This window comes from Talpa occidentalis, unplaced genomic scaffold (genome assembly GCF_014898055.3).
Source record: "Talpa occidentalis isolate TD23 unplaced genomic scaffold, MPIMG_talOcc4v2.1 talOcc4.11, whole genome shotgun sequence".
NCBI classification, from domain to species: domain Eukaryota; kingdom Metazoa; phylum Chordata; class Mammalia; order Eulipotyphla; family Talpidae; genus Talpa; species Talpa occidentalis.
The window spans coordinates 4,432,325-4,447,026 of NW_023601104.1; the positions used below are offsets into that span (position 1 = coordinate 4,432,325).

Below are 14,702 nucleotides of genomic sequence, written 5' to 3' on the forward strand. Positions count from 1 at the left end.
CACTGATAACTGCTAGGTTGGATCTGGGCATAACAACTTGCACACAAACTACACAGAGATTGTAGAAGTGAAATGAGAATGATCTCAACTATCATTAGGCCTAGAGATTTGGGAAAATGAAGAAATGTGTTCCAAGTTGACTGCTGTTTCAGAGGAGATTTAGACATCCTAGTCCTGAACTCCGCTCCTCCTCTGCCTACAAAGATGATGATGAGTTGCTACCACCCCACCCAGTCCTGCCCACTATGACATGCTGCCCCACCCAGCCCGAGATGAAAGGTCCAGCTACCTGTGGAGAACTCAGTGAGCAAGGAGTTATCTTTTCTGAAAGTACTGACATTCAATTGGAAATCTTGGCTGAGAGCAGAAGGAATCACAGTTGGGGAAAGAAGGGTGAGCTCAGAGGGCATGCTCATAAATGCGGATGCCTTGTGTGTTAAGGCAAATGGTGGGGGGTTGGGGGTGTGGAGGAATGAAGGGAGAGAGATGAAAAAGGAAGTGGGAGAGCCATGAAAAGAGTTGAATTAAAACAAAAATATTTCAGGGAGAAGAGATAAGAAGGGAGAATGGAATGAGAAAAAATGGAGTGTTGATATTCTATTTCTCATAGATTGGTTTCAGCCCTAAATTTTAATTTTGGTGCTATGGCTAGGAGATGCCATCTCAGAGCTTGACATTTCTTCCTTTCAGTGATTGTATCTTGCTATTTATGCTGTTATTTCAGGATCATTTCAGCCTGTAATATCTACAGCTTGTTAGAAAGTAGGATGACAATAGGCTAACAGACATCTGGCAGCCAACATTTTGGCTATTATTTTATCTTTTTTAATTTCTCTGAGGTCAGGGTTAGAAATAACTCTCATTGCAGCTTGACCACCACCTCACACCATGCATAAAAACCAACTCAAAATGGATTAAAGAACTAGACATAAGAACCGAAACCATAACATATAGGAAAGAAAACTTAGGCGAAACACTACATGACATACACCTTAGCAACATCTTTAAAGACACATCACCCAAAGCAGTGATAGTGAAGGAAAGGATAAACAGCTGGGACCGCATCAAATGAAAGAGCTTCTGCACAGCAAAAGAGACAATAACCAAAACAAAGAGACAACCCACTGATTGGGAGAAAATTTTTGCACACAATACTAATGATAAGGGACTGATCACAAAAATCTACAAAGAGCTGATAAGACTCAACAAAAACAAAGTAAATAATCCAGTCAAAAAAGGGCAGAAAAGCTAAAAAGAAACTTCTCCAAAGGGGAAATGCAAATGGCCAAGAGGCATATGAAAAAATACTCAACATCACTTGTAATCAGGGAAATGCAAATTAAAACCACAATGAGATACCATCTCACACCAGTGAGAATAGCACATATTAAAGAAACTAGCAACAACAAATGTTGGTGAGGATGTGGAGAAAAAGGAACTCTCCTGCACTGCTGGTGGGAGTGCAAACTGGTGAAACCACTATGGAAAGCTGCCTGGAGGTTCCGCAATCTGCTGAAAGATGGAGCTACTATATGATCCAGCAATTCCACTCCTAGGTATTTACCTAAAGGACACAAAATCTTTAATTCAAAAGGGCACCTGCACCCCTATGTCTATAGCAGCACTATTTACAATAGCTAAGCTTTGGAAACAATCCAAATGCCCAAAAACAGATGACTGGATCAAGAAGATGTGATACATATACACAATGGAATATTACTCAGCAATCAAAAAAAGATAAACTCATGCCATTTGCAGCAACATGGATGGAGCTGGAAGGGATCATGCTCAGAGAAATAAGCCCAAAAGAAAAAGAAAAATACCGGATGGTCTCACATATAGCAGGAATATAGAGGATCCAAATAAGGGATCAGGAAAAAAAAACTAATTATAATAAAGTAAAAATCAAAATCAACAGGCAACTATAAATTAGAGACACACTACAGGGGGGAGAAGGGAGTAGGATCAAAACACGGGTGGGAAGAGCACAAGGGACCATGGTGATAGTTCATGGGTGAATGGTGGTGGGAATTTTACAAGGACTATAACCAAGATGAAAATGCATACATTGCACAAAAATGAAAAATGATGTAATATGTAAAATAATTAAAAATAAATAAATAGGGCCTCCCTGGTGGCACAGCGATTGATCTTCGCTGGGTTGTGAAGCTGCCCACAGCCTCTGCAGCACCAGTTCGATCCCCAGCCGCCGGGCGAGGGTCCCACAGGGCGCGCAGACCTCTCCTGCCGCCCGCTGCTCCCCTCAGCAGTGTACCTCGGTCCTTCTGCCTGTTCTGCTCCCTGCTCTGGCTCTGGTGAATTCTCTCACCCTCCCGCGCTTCTGACTGTACCCGGTGCTTGTATAAATAAATAAATAAATCTTCTAATAAATAAATAAATAAATAGATAGATAGATAGATAAATAATTTTTAAAAAGGAAATAACTCTCATTGCATTTGTCAAAAGAAGTGAACTTGAGGACGTATAGCACTTTACCAGGGACTGAGCAAATGCAGGCAAAAAAGGGGAAAGGTAGTCAAAGCGTGAAAAACTGTATAAACAAAAAGATGTTTATTCCTATGGGATTCATTTACTGAAGCTTAGCAAATGGTGCATTGATATTGTAAAGAGCGAGTCAAGAAGGCATGGGTTTCTTCTTGGTTCTTTCTTCCCTTGTTAAACAACTTTTTCCCTGGATCAATTACTATGTTGGATATTAGTAGCTTCATTTTCATAGCACGTGTTTTTCCTATTTTAGGTAATCTACAATGGAAGAGGTTGGACAGGAGCCAACAGATGTGTAAGTCACGAGAAGGATAAAGGAGTCAGTAGAGGAGCTACCACAGGAGGAGCCTAGAGCAACAGAGGGAGGGGGCCCTATGTCTTCAGTCGTGGGGAGTCTTCCTGGGGAGAAAGAATTTGGGTTCAGTTCATCAGACTTCATCATACCAGTAATAGTATTTTCAGAAATAGCAAATATTTCAAAAAACCATCAGTCCTTTGTGAGGAAAAGATCCATGCACGGCCCTGGTCCCCCTCTGCTTCATGAACCTATCTTGACTGGGGTAAAAAATACTCAACATGACAAACTCCTTAGGAGATAGTAATGAAAAGAGATGGAAGAATTTGCTCTCTTTTGTAGATCTTTAAATACATTATAGGGGTGGCTTGGATTCAACTTATTCCATAGAAAGTTTTGGAAACAAGTAAGTTAGAATATAATTATTTACATGAATATTTCTTCTGCTTCATAAAAGATTTACATTTTAATGGGTTTCATGGATAATATTTAAAATGAAAATGTGATCCGAGGCCAGGAACTTACTTTACACAATTACTTTTTTGCATAAAGTAAAACATAGGAATCGATAGAATATGGACGACGACAAATGTAGCACTGCTTAGGCACAGTGACAACAGAATGTGGGGAAGTGAATGAGATTACAGGGGCGCGTCATTTTAGGGCTTATTTTTCCATTTTGAGTTTAGTGATGAAGATGATTTTACCGTAGGCATGAGATGATGGAAATACCGAAACTAGAAGTCACAAAAGAGAACTTAAACTCCCTGAACTTGCACCTTGAAAAGGACCTGCAGAGACTGGATGAGGCAAACCAGGTTCTTCTCAGAAAAATTCAAGAGAAAGAAGAAACTATTCAAAGGTCAGGCTGTGCCGTTGTTGAGGCAGGGTTTCTCCTCAGCTGAATGCCCCTTGGGTATATAGGAAGGTGGGAGGGGGAGGTTTACTTACTCGTTGATGAATCTGGGCTTTTACTTTTAATTCTGAAACATGAACTGTGGTGCCCTCAAAAATCTTTATATATTGATTTCTGCATTAAATTTCCACATTAAGTTGACATTTTATTACAACTGCATTTGGTAATTATTCCGGCTCCCTAATACCTTGGCAGTGGCTTTCCAAGCAAGGATTCTCGCAGTTTCCTTGAAACTGATCCACACCTAGGTGTCTGTATTTTTCAGTCTGGAAAGAGAGATTGCTCTGTCAGTAGGACAAGCCGGAGAGAGGGAGGAGTTGGGCCACATTATATCCGAGAAGGAGGAAATCCTGAGGGACCTGGAATTGGAGACAGCAAAGCTGGTAAGGAGGAGTCGAGTAAAGGACCGTCTGATGGATTTTGCTTGCAGTCTGCTGCCCTCTCTTTCCCGGGGGATCATCATCACATGGTCATGGCTTCTGTATCTTTAGAAATCACAGCCGTTGCTGAGAATAAAGCTGCCGGGGGGCAGCTCTGGGCTCTGTTCCCAGATCCTCCGTGGGGGGCAGAGTGCATTTTCCCATTTGATACACTTATCCCTCTATGGTATTTCATGGCCCAGGGAGGGAGGAACAGCAGCAGAGCAGGTTTGTGCCCTTTACCTCTGTCCACAGGAAAAAAGTAACAAGGTTCTAGACAAGAATGTGATGGAGCTTCAGAAAAAGGTAAGATGGGCCCTGGGTTCTCAAGGCCCCCAACAGGAGGCTCATTTCTTAAGACTCTCCATAGACGTCTGAACCCTTAAACTCTCTAGTCAGATAGATGGCGAAGAAGCAACCAGCAAAGTGAGAGTGCTCCCTCCCATGGCTACCTTTGGTATCATTTAGAGCAAAGTCTAATTTGTTCTCTGGGAATTACAGGTATATGGTGAGGGAGCTACAGGACTGTAGAAGGAGAAAACATTTCTCCTTCCCCAACAACATCGCTCCATTTTCTCTTTTCTCTCTCCTCACTGTGGCATAGAATCCATGGGCTGCAGGAACACAGGGTCTGTCCCGCTAGGATGGAGTCAGGCAGCTTCCACAGGGAAAAGGAGACACTCTCCCACCAAATTCCCAAGATCTGAATTCTTTAACCACCATTCTGCAGTCCCAAGTGCCCCCGCCACACCCCCAGCCTAGTCTGCCTCTATCCCAGGTTTTTGTATCTGTGTACATTGCCCAGTTCATGATTCAGGGGATGGTATTTCAGGTTTCAAGGATGAATAAGAATTTTGGCCTTGCTAAAGGAACCCTAAAGCAGGCGTTGGCAGAATTGAGGGTGAGTAAAAAGCAAAACCTAAAGGTTTTCTGGAATGTTATGTCATTTCTAAGTACCTAACCTCCCCGAGGCTAAGCATTTCTGCGTACTCAGCAGAGGTAAGCCAATGCTCTTTGTATCTTCTACTTAATCTGAAGGCCTATAGGGCACTCCAAGTCACTATTCCCACCAGTGACAACTACAGTAGCATCAACATGCTCCAGAAACCTCCTCACCCATCAGTCAATAGAACACAAATCCTGAACACCTATTTGGATTTGCTCTCAAGAAGTTTTTGACCTAAAAATGTGACCTAATACAAGATATTGAAATAGGGAGACAATACTGACTTCCACAAGCATACAGGGATGTATCGGTGATCTTACCTGTCTCACCCATGTTAATAGGCCAAGGAAGTTTCATTTATTCTATTTTATAAGCTTTTGCCTTGACTAGAAGGTAAGCCCACTGAGGACATGAAATTGTATTTATGCTGCTCACTCCTATTTCCCAGTGCCTAGAACTATGCTCACTATTTGTTGAGTAGTAGAGACCCACTATTTGTTGAATGAATGAATGACTTGGATGCCCAGTAATGGGCAGAGACCCTACTGGAAACTGTAGGTTTATGTGGCAAATATGGTAATTTGGCAGAGACCACCATGGCAAAATCCTATGTCCTGTTTTTCTCTGAAAAAGAGGCAAAAGTTTTCTCTTTTGCTCTGTGATTCAGACAGCATGTGAGTCCAACCTGTGGAAGATGAGAGGGAGAAAGCAGCTGGTGAGTTTTGTCAGTTAGACTAGAGGAAGGTGGACGGTAACCCTACGGACTGGGCAGTCACATGACCAAAGCTTAAATGTCAACTCTGCCACTTTGTGACTTTTAAACAATCTGTGCACTTCACTTCTCCATGCTTTTGTCTCCTCATATGTGAAATGGGGCTAGTCTAGTGCCTATTCCAGATTGTCACGGTAGTCCTTCAGTAAGTGATAAACATTACTATCATACTCTCTGCTGGTCTCTGTTGGACAGAGGGTGAACAATACCATTTGTCTTCCATGAAAGAATGCTTTTAACTCTGCTGTCACTCATTATCTCTCACAGCTGAAACTACAAAAGTCAACAGAGTCCTGTGCAAAGCAAGAGAAGGAACTGACCAAGGTAGAGGCAATGTCTCCTCCACCGAGGATGTGTCCAGGATATAAATGGGGTAGAACCCAAAGTTCTCAGGAACAATGGCTTGAGGCATGGGAGGGAAATGAGCAAGAATATTCTGGCAAATGAATTTGATTCACAGGCAGGTGAAAGGAAAGAAAGATCATGCTGAAAGTGCCAGTCTTACCATTTCTTAAGCTCCCTTCTACCTCAAATTCTGTTTTTGAATCCCAAACTAAGTGCCTTGAGATGTGTCACAGGCTGAGGGCAACCTGGGCAAACCATTTACTTTGTTCAAAATTAGACTCAGTCCCTGGATGACGCGATCACCACTGTATGATGTGGTTGTTTTCCCTTCCAGTAAGAAGTTGCTAGGTATCCAGCCAAATGTCCAGTGCACTGGTTAGGGTCCAGGGAGCAGCTTTCACTTGGTTCTGATTCAACTGATCATATTTGTTAATGTTCTTTTCTTTATAGATAGAGAGCGACTACCAATCTGTGTATCAGCTCTGTGAGGACCAGGCCCACTACATAAAGGTACAAGGCCTCGGGGGCAAGTTAAAAGTTGAGGCAAAATTTCTCCAAGGTTGTAGGTTCCTTGGTTTCTCATTAGGCAAAAATCTGCCACTAGGGAAATGACTTTTATTCAAAGCAACAACAGAGCAGATGATTGTTAAGCATTGTTCAGGATTAATTTTGTGCCAGGCTCGGGCACATTCAGCATTTTTCTCAGTCAATTTTTCCAATAACTCTATGGTAATATTCTTACAATCAAGAGGACACTGAGGTTTGAAGGAGTTAGATGACATGCTTTAGGAGCATAACTAGTCAGCATCAGCGCTGGAATTTGAAGACATAGAATCCAAAGTGAGGAGTCCTCTATTCTTATATATCCATCTAGTCTCTAATATCTCTTAATTATTTATTATAACATCTCCCTGCGTGCTTGTTTATGCTTCCACATCAGCCATTTGGGATAGCAGGAGTTTGCCTTTGAAGGATCTTTTATAAATGACACAATGAAATATATGGAAATTCTCAATTATGACTTTTTTTTTTTAATTTCCATGGAAAGAAATACCAGGAAATTCTGAGGCAGATGGAAAAGGAGAAGGAGATGCTGCTGCTTGAAAAAGAAATGTAAGTTTGGAGAAATGATCTCCCTGATGAACTGCGGTGACAGTCTCCAGGCAGGTTTTGACAAGCAGGGTGCTTCTCAGACCAGTCTGTGTCACTATAATTGGTCCCTAACAAGTCACCCCTGCGGGCCTCTGCTCTATGTTCTAAGCAGACAAATCATCAGCATCCAGGCTTCTCTCTTGCCTCTTTCTCTGCAATCAGTGTTTGAAAGCTCTCTTTTTTAGGCTCTTTTCATGTGTCCTCAGTTAAGTGCTATTGCTGAAAACTGAGTGAGCCTGGGGCCTCCCCTGGTGGCGCAGCGGTTGAGCGCTGGGCTGCGAGGCTGCCCGCAGCCTCTGCAGCACTGGTTCATTCCCTGGCCGCCGGCGAGGGTCCCACCAAAAAAAAAAAAATTGACTGAGCCTGGGTTCAGAGAGTAAAAAGAGGCCCAGATGCCCAGAATTACTTGTCCATCGTGTGTACTATCTTCTTTCCCTGGACCTAGTGACCCACCATACTCACTGCAGACCTCAGAGAGGTCTGTGGGACTGTAGACTTCATACTCTTTGCTTTTGTTTATGCTTTTTCATTGCATTATGCACTATGTTATGTAATATACATCAACTGCACATATTTTATATATGTAACTTGGCATACATACATACATTTGAATAACCTAAAAGGTTGCCTTATGGGCTTTTCTCAGTCCATACTTCTTGCAAAGGTAACCACTATTCTGATTTCTGTAGTTTTTATGCTGGTTTTGTCTGTTCTTGAACATTTTATAAATTCAGTATTTTCTCTTTTGTGTCTGGCTTTCACATTGCTGTATACAGTTGTGCCTTGTTTTTTTTCACGACAGCGTAGTATTTCATTACATGCATATGACATGATCTATTCTATTGTTGAACATTTTGGTTATTTCCAGGTTGGGGTTACTCAAGTAAAATTGCTCTAAACACTACTGGGCATGTCTTTTAGTGGACACGGGCATTCATTTCTCTTGACTATATACCAAACATTGGAATTGCTGGTCATAAAATATATATGTCTTTGGCTTCAACTAGACAAAGCCAAACAATTTTCCAAAATGACTATCACTGTCTTCTATAGGTGCTTTAGTTACTCTACATCACCACTTTCACTTGATATTTATAGACTTAATTTTAGCTGTTCAAGCAGAGGTTTAGTGATAATTAATTTTGATTTTAATAATGATTTCATTACTGGCTACTAAAGATAATATATATTTTAATGTTTATTGGAAAATTGCATATTCTTTTTTGTGAATTGTCAGTCTCTTATTAATTGGTAGGAGTCTCTCATATTTTTTATAAGGTCCTTTGTCAGGTATTTATTACAGTATATCCCATGACTCACCCTTTTTTACTCTCTTAATGGAATATTTTGATAAGCAATAGTTCTTTACCTATTTCACCCACTGATCCCCACCCTCTCACCAAATGGGTGAAGTTGGTCAAAAGATATAAACTTCCAGTTATAAGATAAATAAATCCTAGAGATACAATGTGTAACATGGTGACAAGAGAGTAATTTTAAAAGTTCTCATCACAAGAAAAAATTTTAAAATTTTGTAACTATGTGTGGTATTACATGTTAACCAAAATTACTGTGGTTGGGGCCTCCCTGGTGGCACAAGGGGTGAAGCACTGCACTCTGAAGATGTCTGCAGCTTCTGCAGCACGAGTTCAATCCCTGGCCGGCCAGGGAGCTATCCACATGGTGCAGCAGACCTCTCCTGTCTTGCCTGCTGCTCCCCTCAGCAGTGTATTTCAGTCAATCTGCCTGTTCTATTCCCCACTCTGTTTCTGGTGAATCCTCTCATCCCCCGTACTTCTGGCTTGTACCCCAGTTCTTGTATGCATAAATAAATAAATCTTTAAAAAAAAACCCAAAATTACTGTGGTAAACATTTTGCAAAACATACACATATCAAACCATTATGTTGTACACCTAAATTAATGCAATGCTATTTGCTAATTATAATTTTTAAAAAATCAACAGCTACAAAAACCATTGTGTGTCTTATGCCAAGGTGATTCTTCATATACTCAGAGAATGATTTATGTTTAGGGTCTCATTGTTTAGTGTCTACATTCAGAGAGAAAGGCCTTTTTTCTGAAAATTCTGTTTCCATGTGTTGCTATTAACATCATCAAATATTGAATAATAATATTCTGCTGCTTTGGGGAACAAAACTGTATATAAATGAAAGACAAAACTTTGTGTTCAGCATTTCATTCTATATATCTTAGAAAGATATTATGCACATGGCTGAAAGGTCAGTATGGGAGAAATATGCTTATGAGCTAAGATACTTTTGTGAGGGTGGTTGTAGGGGTATTATATATAACACAGATTTTAGAGATGAACTTTAAGGAGTGGTATCTTACCAAAGCCCTTTTGGTGTAAACAACACAACCTTATGGAGGAGAATAAAGACAAACTAACAAAAAAAGCCCTTAATTGTTCTTAATTTTAAGGAAATCAAATCTATCAATTTGTTTGGTTTGGTTTTGGGGTTTTTGTTTAGTGCTTTCCTTAGGTGATGAAACTGATCCCCCATGTTTTCCCCTAGAACTTCTTTTATTAATTTACCCTTTACACTTTGGTTTACATTCATTCATTTGGAAATTTTTTTTTCACTGTGATCTAAGGTAGAGCTCAAGAGGCATTTTTTTTTTTCTGTATAGTCATCTGACTCAACAGGTTATATGGAGACCATGCATTTTCAGAGGTGTCTTGTTTTATAAATAGGTGATCATATATACGTGTGGTCTGTTTCTGGATACTTTATTCTCTACCATTTGTCTTATCTCTATCCTTGTGCCAATACTACACTGTTTTGAGTACTGCAATTGTATAATTTGTCTTGAAATATAGTAGCTTAAGTCCTGCAGGTTTTTATTTCTCAAGATTACCTTGGCTGTTCTTGGTACTTTGAATTTTCACATTAATTTTTATATTTTTCATATTAATTTTAAATTAGCTTTTCAGTCTCCAAAATATATTGCTGAGATTTTTCATATCAATAGATTATGAAATCTATTGATAAAATTGGAGGCTAATTGGTATCTACACAACATTGAGATTTTCAAGCCATGAACATCATTTATGTCCCCATATATTTAGATCTTTTATTTCCCACAGCAATGTTTTGTAGTTTTCTGCATAGTGTTCTTATATAGATTTCATCAGGTATTTGATATTTTACTTATTGGGGTTTTTTAAAAATATTTTTGAAGCTTTTAAAATGGGCCATTTGCTAATTTGATTCTCTGATTGATTACTGCCAGTACATGGATTGGTATAATTGCTGTATATATGCTGAATTTATATTATCAGTTTCACTAATTCACTTGTTCTAGTAAGTTGTTCATAGATTCTTTTAGATTTTTATCCTTGAACGATGGTTGTATTTCTCCCTTTCTAGTCTTTCTAGTTTTTTTTTTTTTTTTTTTTTTTTTTTTTTTTTTTGCCTTACATTTGCTAAGACTTGCTGTCCAATATTGGCTAAAGGGGGTGACAGTGAGCATTCTTGACTCAGTCAACTGAATTTTACTCAAATCAGAGTAAAGTATTTAGTATTTTACTCAACCTTTTTTAACCTTTTTAATAACTTTACTACAATTTTACTCAATTCAGAGTATTTACTATTTTACCATTAAATATGGCATTTAGAGTTCTTATAGTCATCCTTTATCATAATTAAGAAATTTCCCTTTTATTTGGAATTGCTGAGTGGTTTTATTTTAATTATTTTTATCATGGGTAGGTATTAAATGTCATTAAATGTGTTTTCTGAATGTATTGAAGGATCATGTTTTTCCTCATGGAAATATACCAGTACTCCTTCATGTTTAATGACCTCCAACTCCAACTTTCACCCTCTCAGTACTAATGACTACGCCCCTCTTTGCTCAGCTCTTGAAGCATCTTCTGTTTTCTAGGAAATCTTGAGCTATATATGTACAGCCTAGGAACCAGCTATTGCCTTGAAAGGATAATTTATGAAGATATTTGCACTCATTTTTCTTTGTTTCCTTCACCCCTTGGATTGTTTCCTTTCAAGTCACAGTCAGTTTGCTGGTCTTCAACTACAAGTTTTATCTCTCAGTCAATAAATGTTGCCACTGTTTTCGGACCCCATTACCCTCCCCACAAGCTGGCAAATGTCCTTGGGGAGAAGCCTGATGAATGAGGACCTGCTTTTCTCAGGGATTGTATCCCCTCAATTTCTGACTGAATTTTTCAGTGTCTCCCAACAGCTGTTGCACAGTATTTTGTCTAGTTTTTAAAGCTGTATTTAGGTTTTGGCTGTCTGAGACAAAGCACTCCACCTTATCCAGAACCTGGGGTCTGTGCCACTTCTCCCTTCTCTCCTCTATTTGATGATTACAAAACAATATTACCCTGAAAAGAATGAGCAAGCTTTTATGGATCTTACTCTCTGGCAGGGAACAGCTCTAAATTCAGGGAGCAAAACAAATGAATGAACCAGAAGGCACAGAATGTGAATAAAAGTAGGCAGTTTCTGGAAGAGAGCAGACATTTGGTAGCAGGGAATGGCAAGGGGTGATCTCCCCATTTTTATCATTTTCAGCTTGAGGGCAGGCTAAACTTGGTATGTGAGGAGCAATTAAAATACCAGGAGACAACGTACAGTCTTCCTTGGTTAAAAAAAAAGAAGAGGATAGAGTTTGGAGCAGTCAGAATTGCTGAATTAAATAGCAGAGTCAGACATGGGGACTCTCAAACATTCTGTGTAACCTCAGCCCAAATCTCTGCTGACCTGTAGGCCCTGTCCGTGAGCAGCCCAGTCAGGGGCCTGAATGAGACTTGAACTGCCACCAAGAGCCAAATTTTGCTATTCATCATCAGGGTCTTGTCAGAGCTACTCCCCATCAATTGTCTCTTCTTTTGACAGTGGGTCAGATTTTTCTGGTTCTTTCTATGTTGGGCAATTATGCATTATCAAGAACGTTGGAATTAAACCATGGATGTTTGTTGTCTGACTTAGACAGACACCTATCATTAGTCCCTCAGATTATGTTACATTATTCTTGGATCTGATCTTTTTCACCCAGACTCAAGGCCCAGAACAATTCCTCCCAAACAGTGAGACCTGGGTCAATTCTGGTGGAGACCATCCAAAGCAACATTGTAAGTCTGCCCTGATGTAAGTTGGAGTTTCCCTCTATTCCTTCCCTGCCCTAGGTTCTCCCTCCTTGACTCCTATTCCACCCCTCCCTCACCCTCTTAATAACCCTAATGTTAAGAAATCGGGTTTCATTACCTTGTTCCACATCATGGCAGCTAGAAAGTGGCTCAGCCAGGATTCAAACGCTGGCAGCCTGACTCTTAGTCCTGTTAGTCACCCTGCTTGCTGCCTCTCTGTGAGCATGTGACAGGCGCAGCTCTGTGCTTTTATTGCCTCCCATAGGAGCAGACCATCATTAAGAAACAAAAGAGAATCTGTCGGTACTGGTAAGTGGCAGAATCCTGATTTTTACCTGTCTAAGACACGTTCACTCTGTAAAAGTGAATGACTTGAGAAGGGCATAAGAAATAAAGATAAACACATACATCAAGCAGAAAATCAGGCAGCCCCGTATTTCTTCCAATTTTTCCTCACTTCTTAATACCAAACTATATAGGACTTGGTTGTCGGAGAAAGTGACTATATCTGAGAGGTGCAGGATGAAGGCTGCAGGTTGCACTGCACTTTTAATTTCCATTCTTATGACTCTTGGTTTGGCCCCCTTCTGTCTTTCAGAACCTGAACCTCAAAATCTCTGCGAGAATCAGTGCATTATTTTTTTTTAGTTCTCCTACAGATTGAACATTTTGGAAGAAAAGATCATTTGCACACTTTAAGCCCTTTATTCTTAAATTTTTGAAACAAGGAAACTGACCCTAAAATTCTCCATGTGGCATTTTAATGAAAAGCTTCAATTTATGACATTTCAATATAGCTGAAGACTAAAGGCCTTATACCAGTATTCAGGGTAGAATTTCCTTGGGTACACACAAGAAAACACACACACACACATCTTTCACTGTTTTGGGTTGGTCTGTTTTGACATTTGATGTTTAGAAAGAAACAGTTCAAATTATTTTACTTGGATGTTAATGTCAGAGATGGCCTGATCTGATTGCAAATTCTAGAACTGCTACCCTCAAGGAACTGAAGTGGGTTAGCAGTCATGAGACTCACAAGTGTGACTGTGCTGGACATTTTCTGGCAACCTGCAAGGGCACACCTCTATCCAGTACCTGGGTAGTCCTTTGCACCTGACTTTCCTTCATGAACATCTGTCCTGTTGGAGGGTTTACATGTTAGGAGGGTTGTGATGAACTCTTAACTATTACATCAATCTTTTTTTGTTATTTCCTGTCCCCTAACCTCATCTTTTATATCTCCACTGCTTATGGCCTATCATTTATGAATGTAAGTTTCTTCCGTCCTGTTGGAGCCTGGGCTGTGTCTTCCCTATGCTAATGTCGAATGTCTCTCTGCAGGCATCTACGGTGTCTTGTCTTCGTGGTCATGATCTTCATTAGGTTGCTGGGTTATGTCCTTTTCCACCTGCAGTACATAAACCCAGACCTCCTTGTGGATGTCCTGCCCATGGTGATGAGCAGGAATACCTTGAAGAGGCTCAGGGACGTCTTGCTTCCCATCCTCACTCTAGAGGTGGAAGAAGTTCTACCTCACTAGTCTGGGGTTCTTGTGGGGCTTGGAACTGCTGCCTGTGGAGAGGGGGCATGGCAAAAGGGGGAGCCTCCCACTTGAAGCTACTGTTTCTCACATCTGACCTCTTCATTTCAATCTTTTCTTTTGCTTTCTCTCTTTCAAATAAAGAATATGTTTCACCAGAGTTCACTGTGTTGGTCTGGGAATTTGACCTGTGAGTCTTGGGGCATCACTAGACATTCACAGGGCTTACTCTGTGCTGTTGAAAAAAGCTGCATTCAAGGAACAATAAGAAAAGCTCCCCCAGATCATGCTCAGTGAAATAAGCCAGAAAGAAAAAGAAAAATACTGGATATTTTCACTTATAGGAAGAATGTAGGGGATCCAAATAAGGGATCAGGAAAAAAAGTAATTATTATAAAGTAAAAATCAAAATTAATAGGCAACTACAAGCCAGAGACATTCTGCGGGGGGCAGGGGGGGAGGAGGGAGTTGGATCAAAACAGGGGTGGGAAGAGCACAAGGGACCATTCACTACACGGGTGAATTGGTAGTGGGAATTCCATGGGGACTATAACTGAGATGAGAAAGCATACATTGCACAAGAATGAAGAACGATGTAAAAAAATACATAAAATTTTAAAAAGAAAATAAATAATTAAAAAAAGAAAAAAGAAAGAAAAGCTCCCCCAGG

At 40.2% G+C, this 14,702-nt stretch overlaps 1 protein-coding gene across 2 annotated transcripts; it reads left to right on the forward strand.

The window, feature by feature from the left end:
- The first annotated feature begins 249 nt into the window (after positions 1–249).
- Positions 250–14,181, forward strand: LOC119238443 (transmembrane and coiled-coil domain-containing protein 5B-like). Of its 2 annotated transcripts, XM_037502154.2 has the most exons (12): positions 250–393; positions 2,759–2,800; positions 3,513–3,662; positions 3,982–4,099; positions 4,391–4,441; positions 4,968–5,036; positions 6,121–6,177; positions 6,649–6,708; positions 7,247–7,311; positions 12,399–12,474; positions 12,755–12,798; positions 13,834–14,181. In XM_037502154.2, the coding sequence occupies exons 2-12, from the start codon at positions 2,769–2,771 to the stop codon at positions 14,030–14,032; spliced, it is 921 nt and encodes a 306-aa protein (XP_037358051.1). In that variant the 5' UTR covers positions 250–393; positions 2,759–2,768; the 3' UTR covers positions 14,033–14,181. The 2 variants fall into 2 exon arrangements, with proteins under 2 accessions (XP_037358051.1, XP_037358052.1); XM_037502155.2 differs by lacking the exon at positions 4,968–5,036.
- The last annotated feature ends 521 nt before the right edge of the window (positions 14,182–14,702 follow it).